A 12,390-nucleotide genomic window follows, 5' to 3' on the forward strand; every position below is an offset into this window, starting at 1 on the left:
AATGTGCGCACTAAATCTGGCATGCATGTTCTGCGCTCAGAGTGTCTTGGATCTCTGAAAGCTGCTGAGGCGTGAGTGGCGACGTGTGGGCGATGAATGAAGGCTAAGCCCGATGATGACAGGTCGAACAGTGACGCCGTTGAGTGACAACCAAGTGACGCTGCCTCGCCTCTCAGCTGCCGATAAACAGTCGCTGCTTTTGTAATAAAGAGGTGTCTCATACACACACGTTCGGTTGGTGATGACGAAAGTGTGAAACGCCTCACATATTTACCTGTAAAAACTCAAAGGAAAGGTGATGATTCAATGTAATATATATAAACTGACTCTGGATCTGTGGGTGAAATAGATGTTCTAACAAGAATTCATTGAAAGATCTACTTCTTCTATGAGGAAAATTAATGGGGGATATTCTTTGTTTATCCACTAAAAGCTGAAAAGAGCAGATTGGGCCTTTAAAACCTGAGAGATTTGGGAGTTTGTATTCACTATCACAACAAAAGAAAGTTGAATCACGAGGATCTGCTGGAATGCATCTCTTTAGATGAATTAAAGACTGGAAGACAACTTACTATATTAATATCACGTATATGTCAGAATTAATTCAATACAGGGGTTGGTCGCTAAGCTTCAGAACATAAACTTTATTATAAAGCAGTCAGAGGCCACAGATTTAGGAAATGTCCTAAAGTTATGAGAATAAAGTTGCAATGTTGAAAGAACAAATCTTGAATATGTTCGATCTTTTTTCTAGTCATAATTAAAGTTATGGTTTGGATGTCAAAATTCCCAAACAATCCTAAGCATAGCAGGCTCTTTTGAGTCTGTAAATCAGATGAAGTTGTATCATTAAAATCATCAATCATGATAGTTGAGGAATGATTGCACATTAAACTGCCCACACTGTTAGATGGTGTGGTTATTTTTATTTATTTATTTATTTTATTTTTTTGCTTTTTTCAGTGTGTGCGTGTGTGTGTGTGGGGGGGGGGGGGGGTCAATTTCAAGTTTGTCAGATTTATCATTAGAGTAGCAGGACGTTGCATGTCGCAGAATACTTTTTCTTCTAAAATGACTTTCAAAGCATCATTCATTTTTACCTTTTGGAGTTTAGGTATCGTGTGTAAATCATGCGTGTGGTTTGTTGAAGTCACATTTTGCATGAGGGTGAGGCCCATAAGCTAAACCGCGCCTCTATTGAGCAACGAAGCTTCGTTATTGGGCGGTGACCGACTGCTTAGAAACAGCGCCCCTCCCCTTGGAGATGTGCAGGAACTCGCAAAGGGACAAGCTACAGCAGTCAGACGGAGAACTCGCACGTCGCAGCACCTTCACCTTCTTTCTTTCTCCTCGGGAATATTCTTAACACAAGTGGTTTTACATTTTGAGAACTGGATCGAGGAATACTCAACTAGCTAGAACAGTGAAGAGCCTCTTAAAGGATGTCATTTATTTATCTATAGGCAACTGATTGGTTCCGCACTGCGCACAAGCCTTATTTGGATTATTGAATTCTCTTCGGATGAATTTGATCATGAACGGATCTGGTAAATGATTTTTAGTTCAGTGTCCACAAAAAAATTATCTGCGTTCTTTTACGCGTTCGGACCCCGATGAGAGATCCGACCAGCGGCTCCAGATTGTTTTTACGCAGCCAGTTCCAGGATCATAACGTCGACAGTGGTGGTTCTCGCCGAACAGGAGTGGAAAACCCGCCTGCGTGCAGAGCCAAGTCTCCGTTAGACCCGTCACGTCAGGCCAAACGGCTCCCGATCAGGATTGTAAAGATGTTGACGGCGCACAGCGGCCACTTGCTCCACCCGGAGTACCTTCAACCCCTTCAGTCCGCACCAGTCAGCATCGAGGTGAGAGGCAAACACAAAAACAAACCTTCAAACTAAGTGATAACCTTGATCTGAGACTATATATTTAAAAAGAAGAAAAAAAAACGATTTACTTAATCAATAAATTAAATGTGATACTTTTTTTTCCATTGATCAAGATTCATTTTCTTAGCCTCAATTCCTTTTGTATATGCTTTTAGAAGTTGCACAATAATGAGATGTTCATGACTTTTCTCTGTGATAATGTATGATAGCAGAGCATCCACACAGTTTAACTGTGCAGTACAGTTTTAATTTATGTGATATAAAATTTCCCCATGTTGGACATTTAAAGGAGATTACAATGACACTTAAAAGTTTAATATCACAAACTATTCTCTCTTTTTTTTCCTTTCCTTAGCTGGATGCCAAAAAGAGTCCATTAGCTTTGCTGGCTCAGACATGCTCTCAAATTGGCAAACCGGACCCTCCCTCCTCTTCCAAGCTTGCCTCCCTCTCCTCCGGCAGTTTAGGAGACAAAGAGTCCACGAGCCGATCATCCAAGTCTGGAGAGCAGCACCACTCCTCGGAGGACAAGTCCAGCTTCAAACCTTACTCCAAGTCATCGGGCGAATGTCGTAAAGAAGTTCAAGTGTCCAAGGGGTCTTCAGATAAAACTTTCAGGGTGGCCAACGGAACCTCGAGCGGTGGCAGTGTTTCTTGTCCATCTTTCCCACCCCATTCCAAATCACCAAGCTCCCCTCAGCTTCACATTCAGAGCCAGCCACATACACAAAGTCATTCCCCATCCGCACAACCACTGGCGCACTCACAGGCCTCACACATGGACAAGCCTGCCAGTTTGGAGCAGCCCAGCTCGGACATTAACAGCAGCGGAGACAAAAAGGACTCAGATACAGCTAAGTCGGTAATGGACGGGGCTCAGTTGGCCAACTCCAGCCACATACGGGCCAGCGCCAACTCCAGTAATGCCAGCTCTGCCAGTAGTCCACGGCCTGAGAGCAAGGCCGACACACAGGCCTCTCAGGGTAACCTGGTCTCTGGCCACATCGCACCTGTCTCCCCCTTTAAACCAGGACATTCAGTTTTTCCATTGCCTCCTGCTTCAATGGGCTACCATGGGTCCATCGTGGGAGCCTATGCAGGTTACCCCTCACAGTTTGTTCCTGGCTTGGACCCTACCAAGTCTAGTCTGGGGTTAGGACTTCCAAGTAAACACCCTAGTTCCAGTCCGCTGACCGGAGCCTCACCGCCGTCCTTGATGCAGGGCTTGTGCCGGGACCCTTATTGTTTGACTTACCCTAATGCAGCCCACTTGGGAGGAAATAACTGTTCCACCTGCGTCCATGACCCCTCAAGTCTCAAGTCTGGCTTTCCCCTAGTCTACCCTTCGCACCACCTGCACTCCTTGCACTCTAGCGCCTTGTCTTCCAGCACCACGCCCTCTCTGTCGCACCCGCTCTACACTTATGGTTTCATGCTTCCCAATGAACCGTTACCACACGCCTGTAACTGGGTATCTGTCGGAGGTCCCTGTGACAAGAGATTTGCCACTTCAGAGGAGCTCCTCGCCCACTTGCGTACCCACACAGCTTTACCTGGGATGGTGGAGAGTAAACTCTTGTCAGCGTACCCTTCGTCCATTTCATCGACTGCCTCCTGCCATCTTCATCTCCCGCCGCACAGCAGCCCGGGCTCCCTGCCCAGCTCCTTCTCTCTCCGAGGGTCCCCTGGCTTGGGCCTAGCCCGCTACCACCCCTATAGCAAATCCCACCTGCCTGGAGCACCTGGCCTTCCCATGCCATCCATACCTTCATCTTCAGCTTATTACTCCCCTTACGCTCTCTACAGTCAGAGACTAGGCTCGGCCTCTGCCCTCGGATACCCGTGATATCACAAATAGCAATGACTTTCACCGCTTGCAAGAACCATCTTGAACTCTCCGGAGCAATCCCGAAGATAGACTGCTCGCAGAAGAATCTTCAGCAGTCAGGGCATCATTCTTGATGGTCAGCCTGTCGGGAATACCACCTGTTAGCCTCACAACTGCGACTGGTGATGTTTGGAAGCCACACAGATCCAATAGACATAATGCTATTAATGATACCAATAAGCAAAGCTTGAAAATGATGAAATTGTTTTTCATCTCTCGATTTTGTTATTTGTATCTTTTCTTTTTTTGATGTCACCCAAAACGGAGATTCTGTATTTATTTTTCACACATGCGCTTGCTTCAACTCTGGGGGATTTTTATCCTTGTCCAAAAAAAAAAAAAACCTGTTACTCAAAAATCTAGAATGATTAAAATATATTACCATAATGGCTAGTACACGCTCTAAAAATGTTGCACCATGATAAAGATGGACTATAATGCTTTATTCTCGATTATGTCTTTAACTCTCCTAAGGTTTACTTTATTCATCTTTGAATGCTTATTCAGATTCTGGAGACGTGCATGTCAGTGAAAATTATTTTTATTTGTAAATATGCAAAGATGTAATATTTTTTCAAGCCTTCATGTGGGGCATTGATTTGGGGTCACAAATGGTACAAACATAAGAAGACCAGAGGTCAAATCTGTTAATAGACTGTAATATTCAACCAACTTGGGAAAGTCTTATTTTATTAAATAAATGATACTTGATTGCATTTGACTTGTTTTCCCTCATTCTTAAGTATATTTATACACGATAAAATGCAATTGAGCAGCTGTTGAGCACTCAGTCTGTCTTCATTGCACTTAAATAGGTCTATTCATAATTCCAGCTGTTCTATGCAGGGCTGTGTGTAATATTTCATGGCGCATATCAGTTGACAGGGCTGTCCCAGAGAGGGCATCCTGGGTCACATTAGCACTGTTAGCTGAGGACTTCCATCCCTCCTCCTCCTGCCAGCCCTCCTCCCTCCATCACTCACCGACATTGCTTTTGTTGACTAGAGTGCAGCTTTTAATTGCTGATTCCTGTTTGTGAGGCCCCAAAACAGTCTTCTCAGCAGAGCGGATGGTGGAGTGGTGTGGCCACTGGGTCACTGGGACTTCAATAATGACTTGAGGGAGACTCAGGATCACCTCACTCTAACAAATAGACCTGCAACACAAAGGCCATAAATGACCAAAGGGATGTGGTTATTAGAACAATATTCATCAAAGTCCTGATACCTTGCCTGGGAAAAAAAATGGACTGGAACTTTGAGCATGGAGGCTTCCATCCTAAAGTGAGGAACCTTTTTCTTTTTTTTGTTTTTTTTACTGCGTTTCTGTATGTCAGCAACACTGACTGGGTTTTTGTAGCGACACTAATTTGAAAGGAAAGAGCCAGTTCGTCTTCTATTGGAGTATTTGGGTGCTGATAATATATCTGTCTCTCCACTCTATTTGGCTGGCATGCTGTCGGTGACGATGGCAAAGAGTCTCCGAGGTGACTATTGACCCCGACTCCCAGACTCCTCCTCTCTCGCGGTTCATTAGCACTCCAGACAGGGAAAGGCAAGCACAGGTGTCACTTGACAGGACCATTAACAAAATGGATGACCCTCCCAAACCACAAGCAGCCCCTGCCTCACCAGCAAGGTCACAGCGCCCTGATCACCAGTCTGGGCAGCTCTTTGGGACACTACGCTATTTTTTTTATATAGAAAGTGGAGCAACCCACTCCACTTGAATAGAAGTCTCCATCTGCACTCCTCCAGCTACTGACTCAGTTTTGATGGAATTTCAAATATGGTGAAGGCAAGCTAATGCAAAAATATTACATTTATGTATTTGCTGTCTGTTTTTCCAAGTACTCATCGTGATGCCACTGTAAATACACTGGATTGTGTTGCCCCCTATAGTTGTGTTGCAGAAGTACAAGGACACCCCGTACTGCAGTAAAAATTACACGTTACATTGAATTAAATTGTACATTGTGATCTAGGTTATAAAAAGGAATGTCACAAATTGCAGGTACAGCTGACAAGCTGAGCTGGTAGGAAATGGTTTACAGCAGAGGTCACATAGAGGGGAGAACTTTCAATCATGTCTGGAGGTGGAATTAATTTCACTGTTGCTGGTTTGCACTCGTTCATCAAATGCTTCACTATTCTCCCTATTCCCTTGCTCATCAGTCTTCGCCATCTATCTCCCCCCACACACTCTTGCAGCTGAGTCAACACCCACACACTCCATTTATGTTGCCTGTGTGGGGCTTGTGTGCTTGTAGAAGTATGTGTACTCAGCCTCGATCCTTTGTCTGCAGTAGTTGACATGTGAGGCAGGTCTCAGAATTTCTGTTGTTTTTATACTATAAAACAGCACCGCTCATTTACTAAAACAAAAATTACTTTTTGGACTGTTTTGCAGTATCAAGCTCTTGTTCCATTTCTAAAATGTAGTATTTACTGTATTATATATAGCTTCCAGTAAGTCTGTAAAGATCACACAAAAACATCAGGAATAATTTCTGGGGATTGGGTGCAATAGGTCCCTATGATAGAGGCAGCAAAATTCACCTGTTTTTATCCTTCTCAGGGGTGGCGGACATTTTGCCACTTACTGTCAATTGAAAATTACATCACTGTTGCCAAGTCTCAGGTCACAACCAGCTCACCAGTGTTCTGTTGCTGAGATTTGATTGGTTGTGACCCGAGACCCGGCAAATATGATGTCGTTTTCACTCGACGGCAAGTGGCAAAATGGCCGCCCCCTGAGATGGATAAAAACTGTGGATTTTGCCTGTTTAATTCATGTTCTACATACAAAACATTAATCAGATGTTCAATGTTGGGGTTGACACACCGAATAAAGGGACCTTACCATTTTTCATTTGATCATGACGTAACAAGAGACTATAACCCGTTTGCATATATTTGTTGTTGTTGTTATGAATAGATCAATTGGACTAACGATTGAAATTCCTGTATCCACATTGGCACCAAATGTAAATGTTCCTACCTCTGAACAGTGGCTTCCATCCATAAAACATTTCCTTTAATTTCATTTTTCCTTGAACCAAACAAAGCTAACCAAACAGCAAAAATATCACCTTTCACACTTGACAGAGGTCATACTTCAATAACCTCTATCTGTTATGAAGAGTGAATGATATCACTGTAGTTCCAGGAAAAGATTGATCGTCAAAATCAAAGTAACTGTGACAGATGGTGATGGAGAGGACTAATATTTTCCCCCCTGTGAGATGCCGAGACACTGCAGAGTGCCACTGTGAGGTCCCGAGCAGCCAGTTGACAGCGCCGGTGATTAATGACGACAGGGTGTGGAGCGGCTCTTCAATTAGAGCCAGCTCTTACTCAACTCACCAATGCTGCTGACAGCCAGGACAGAGCCAGAGAGGGAGACACAGACAAGGGGGCTCCTTTTTTTCCTCCTGTCTATGTCTCACTATCCGTGTCTCTGAAACAAAACATTAACCTCAACTCCATGACTACCACCTCTGTGTTTAACATCAGGACCCAGTACAGAGCTTTTGGCATCAGACAGTGACCACAGTGTTAAAGCGGGCCAGATGGCGTGAACACATCCCTCGTCAAGCTCTGTCACACAAAGTCTGTTCTGTCTCTGCATAACTCTGCGACCGACTCTTCCAACAGCCCTCTTACAATCCTAACAGACTCTTGTACTGCTGTCTTGTACAACTGCACCAAGTTAGAAAGATGCAATTGTACCTTGTCTTATGAGCTTTATTTCACTCTGTGACAAGCAATGTTTTTAAATTAAAAAAATGAACTGTATTGGAAAAATGAATCATGATAAAAAGAATGTAACAAAATGAAATGAATTAAATAAACAATTGTCCATGGGGACAAGTTATGAATCATTATAGTTGTTGCTGAACCCCACACATGGCATGATAATTCAGTTTGGGCTCAGTGTGCGATTGGCTTTACAAATAAGAATATCAGCATAATCTGCATAGTTAATAAAGACTTTATAATAACTATGTGTGCCCTGCAATTGGCAACCAGTTCGGCATGTACCCATAGAACGCTCGGATAGGCTCCATCACGCCCGCGACCCCTGTGACCAAAGCGGTTCAGATTGATGGTAGGTAGTTGGGTGGATGGGTGGCTGATGGATGGATGGATGGATGGATGGATGGATGGACGGACGGACGGACGGACGGACGGACGGACGGATGGATGGATGGATGGATGGATGGATGGATGGATGGATGGATGGATGGATGGATGGATGGATGGATGGATGGATGGATGGATGGATGGATGGATGGATAGATGGATGCATGGATGCATGGATGCATGGATGCATAATTTAACCTGGTGATCCTGAAACGGGGATCCTTCCATTTGTGGTCCCTTCTCAAGGTTTCTCATTTTCCCCTGGCAGGGTTTTTTTGAGTTTTTCCTTGCCCTTTTGGGAGCTTAAGATCAGGGGATGCTTTGAGAATAATTGTCAATTTTTGGCTATGTGAAGCCCTTTGAGACTGTTTGTGATTTAGGGCTATACAAATAAACTTGACTTGACTTGACTTGATGGGTGCATGAATGCATGAATGCATGGATTCATGGATTGCATGGATTCATGGATGAAAAACAGCTTGTTCCAACCTACAACAATCATGGCTATTTCTAGTCCCATTGTCAAGTGGACTTGATATTTGGTTCTTTGAGATATCATGACAAGCATTTAGCCTGTGTAAATACAATTAAACTTTCTTTGCTTCGACGCGGAAAACTCTGCTGTTGGAGTTGCCCCCAAATCCATCGGTGTTTGTCAATATTAACAGCCCGTACACGTACCTGGGGAGGATGAAAGACTGTGAGTTATGATATAGTGCAGTGCTAACAGTACACTCTGTATCCATCTGGATTCCATTTGTCGAGAAATTGCAGCAACTATGTCACAAGTCTTCGGAAATGAGCGTGACCTGGCAGGAAATGAGGAGAAGTTCAGATAGTTCTGATTCATGCTCTGACTGACAATTTGGGTCTGAGTTCCAATTTTGCACATTCTGCACTTGTGATGCAGCCTCTTTATTTATTATAGTTTCTAGCTCTGTTTTAATTCTTCCCTGAAGATATTCGGTGCCATTATGATCACAATCATCTGCTAAACTAGAGGACAAGGGCATACAGGTTATGCGCCTTATAATTTAGAGCATCACACCAGAAAAGAGAAACATAATGGGATATTCGATACAAAGTAAAGTAATAAATGTAATTGACTTACCATGGTGGTAAACAGTATGAGGCAAACCAAACCTTTGAGAAAAAAAATACTGTTTATACAAAAGGGAAAAATAACAAATAAATAATCTAGTTCCTTAGCATTCATCTTAATCTATTACAGAGTGTTGGTTTGATAACCCTCTATATTAGTAATCTTGTGTGAGAAAATATTGACCTTTGACTTTGTTTATTAAATTAAATTTAATCTGTGTACTAACATCAAATAAGACTTTCAGGTCACACATTTTCAACATAATTCAAGCAAATGTGACTCATTAAAATGTTGGTGGTTGTTGTCCGTGATTCAGGGCCTTCCATCGGATCTCTGTGTTTAATTTAGTCTAAGAGTGACTCACTAGTACACACATTCACACTCAAGTTTATATTAGCGGAGTCCTTGTGGTTTATGGACTAAGAGTAAGAATAAGTTCCAACAGGCAGTGTGATTATTTTTACTCTTTTTGTGAACCCTTTTAGATGTAGCGAGAGCCTTCTTCACCTTTATTGCCTCCTCCTTCACCTTTTCCTCAATCATTGTATATTACCCACAAGCTCCCTAAGTAATCATAGCGCTTATGGAATTTAAAAAAAAAAAACTTCCCATATAGCAGTTGAAGCCAAGGAGAGGGCGGGAAGGGAAGAGAGCTGATTATCCAAATACAGTCATTAAAGGGGAAATGTGTTTTTTAAGCTGTCAAGATGATTAATGGGCGAGAGCAAATCCTCACAAATGCTCTTGTTTAGTCTAACTGGCAGACACGATCCTGCCCATTGATTTATGGCAGGCCTGCTGTGTGAGACCACAGTGAGGTTAGAAGTTGTGAGTTTGTGAGTGTGTATCTAATGTGAAGTGTGTGTGTGCTCGCATGCATTCACACTTGATTGTGTGCATATGTGCAGCTGCCTGTGCTGAAGGTAAAGTGGGGGCTTGTGTGCACATGCATATGTTAGCATATACAGTATGGTGCAAAAGTCCCCACTAGCTTTGCTTTTCTAATGGCCCTTTTTCACAGCAGTCAGTATCACTTGTAAAACATTAACAAATAGAGCACAGCAGGTTTTGACAAAGAAATGCAATATTATTGCTTTTTGCTTGTGTCCTGGATCAATCGTGTACAGTTATACTTTAGTTGCCTGTTTCATGTGTAGTCAAGCTTAGTTCGTCATTGTTTTTGTGTATAAGCGTAATTGGGGACAATTCTTAGTCCTTTGTTCGCGTTGTGCACTTGTTACTATAGTTTTACTCAGGATTGTTCCGGCATCCTGCTCCCATTATGTCGTTTGCATTTGTGCCTGTTTCTTGTTTTTGTGTTAGTCATTTGCTGATGTAGTTTTTTTGTTTGTAGTATTTGGCTTGTTCATGTCTCCAGCTCCCTTCTTTCAATAATACAGCGTCAGCTCTCATTTGTGTTCAGGTTCTGCTTTGGGGTTTGACATTCTGGGCACACGATTGTGACAAATAATATTTAATTGCATTTTATTTACATTACATTATATATCCCAAAGTTTGGCCTTTGCATTTTGTTTAATTGTTACAGCTTCACCCAGCATATACATACAACCTACCCCTACCTGCTGGAACTACCTCATGAGGAATGTGATATTTTTAGAGACATTTCAATTGGTGCCATTTATAGTAAAACCAATGTGGGTTATTTGGATTCAAATTTGAGATCTCAGACTCAAAAGCAAGTTAATGATCCTGAAGAAAAAAGGGTTACAACCATACCCAGTCCCTCCTAAAGTAGTAGAACGATAACAACATTCAGTCGAAAGCCAAAAACTCTTCATAAGGTTTGTGTCATATAATCAAATATGACAATAAAAGATGTTCCTAGCTTTGAAGGATTATGAATCATTGTGTCTTTTTATGCTTACATAACATGATCAATCCCATGAAAATCTGTTACATTTGACTCTAAGTGGCACTTTATTGTATATATATATATTGTATATCTGGACTATATCTAAGTCACATCTAAATAGGAGTTTACAATATACATTTTTCTCTCCTTTGGGAAATACAAAAGCAATTAGATGGCTAAATCCATACCTCATACATGCACCAATCGCGCCACTGTGCAGCCTGCATCAAGGGAGAAGGAGAGTTATGGTACGCATCTGCTGGATGCATTACAGTTGTTATGATGGCAGAAACAAAGGATATTTTATATTATAGAGCAGTCTTCCAAAACTCTCGATTTCTACACTGGTTTTCAAAACGTCCGTATTAAGAGGATTTTCTTTTCACTTATGACAAAATACTTAAATTAGATGAGCAATCTGGACAGCAGATGATGCCGTTGTTTGGATGTTTACGAGCGTAAAAGTAAAACACCATGTCCTTTTAGTCAGACATTATTATGACAAATTGACATTCAAAAACGAATTTTAAACGAAAAGGGTTGTTCAAAGTAACCCTTGTCCAAAAATTATAAAATAAGCATAGCTGTGGATATTTATGATGTAAAAAAACATACTCATGATGTAAGAAAATTAACTCATCTGCCACACGTCATGTTAATTTGGGGGAAAATGTAAAGTGCACACCTCTGTCTTCACACACAAACTATATATCGTAACATCAGTGGCTCTTCTGAGAAAGAAAGTTTCTCATCCCAAAAAGGTTAAGTAGAAATATTTCAAGACTGAGCAGTCCGGTCCAGTCAAACTCTCCTTGGCTGGTTTCAGATGGATGGCTAGCAGCTGTTGGCCCTCCAATCTACTCCCTCAGCACCACCATTAGGCCTATCTGTCTGCAATTTCCTCATTCTTCCTCAGTTCTCTCTGAAGTCCACTGTGATCGCTTTCCCACACCCCCACAGCTCAGCACAACACTGTACTGTAAATACATTGCAGCTAGATTCAGCCTCAACAGACCAGAGCACAAATTCACAAATTTCCCTGTCCACCCACATGCAGGGATGCACACATAACACAAACTTTCACACACAGAGACATAAAAACACCTCTAATATTTCTTTATAAATCAAAATCAGGCAGACACCCGTGAAGAAGATGTTATTGGGTGAGTTTTGCAGTCAGCTCAATGTAGGAGAACACCGAGAGGTCACCATTAGCAAGTTCCACTGGAATCTGAATCTTTAACACTGTGTGGATTTTCCCATATTCTTCTACGGACGTACGAGTGAAAACATGCTCAGTTGCACAGACTACGCAGATTCTCCCATCAACTTACATGTCATTTATGCTTGTGCATTTAGTTATTTATTGACATTTATGCACCTTCATTCAGTGATAACACACACTAGGGCTAGACGGGCTAATGAAAATGAGATATTCTGCAATTATAAACTTTTATATTGAAACTAATGAGACATGGAGTAACAAAAAATGC

The 12,390-nt window shown here is 42.1% G+C and overlaps 1 protein-coding gene across 1 annotated transcript; it reads left to right on the plus strand.

Moving 5' to 3' along the window:
* Positions 1-1,242: 1,242 nt before the first annotated feature.
* On the plus strand, positions 1,243-4,493 carry znf703 (zinc finger protein 703). Its single transcript, XM_088377070.1, has 2 exons — positions 1,243-1,865; positions 2,245-4,493. Exons 1-2 carry the CDS (start codon positions 1,614-1,616, stop codon positions 3,733-3,735), a joined length of 1,743 nt encoding a protein of 580 aa, XP_088233196.1. The 5' UTR covers positions 1,243-1,613; the 3' UTR covers positions 3,736-4,493.
* The last annotated feature ends 7,897 nt before the right edge of the window (positions 4,494-12,390 follow it).

This window comes from Syngnathus floridae, chromosome 5 (assembly GCF_059516105.1).
Source record: "Syngnathus floridae isolate MCC-2025c chromosome 5, RoL_Sflo_1.0, whole genome shotgun sequence".
NCBI classification, from domain to species: Eukaryota; Metazoa; Chordata; class Actinopteri; order Syngnathiformes; family Syngnathidae; genus Syngnathus; species Syngnathus floridae.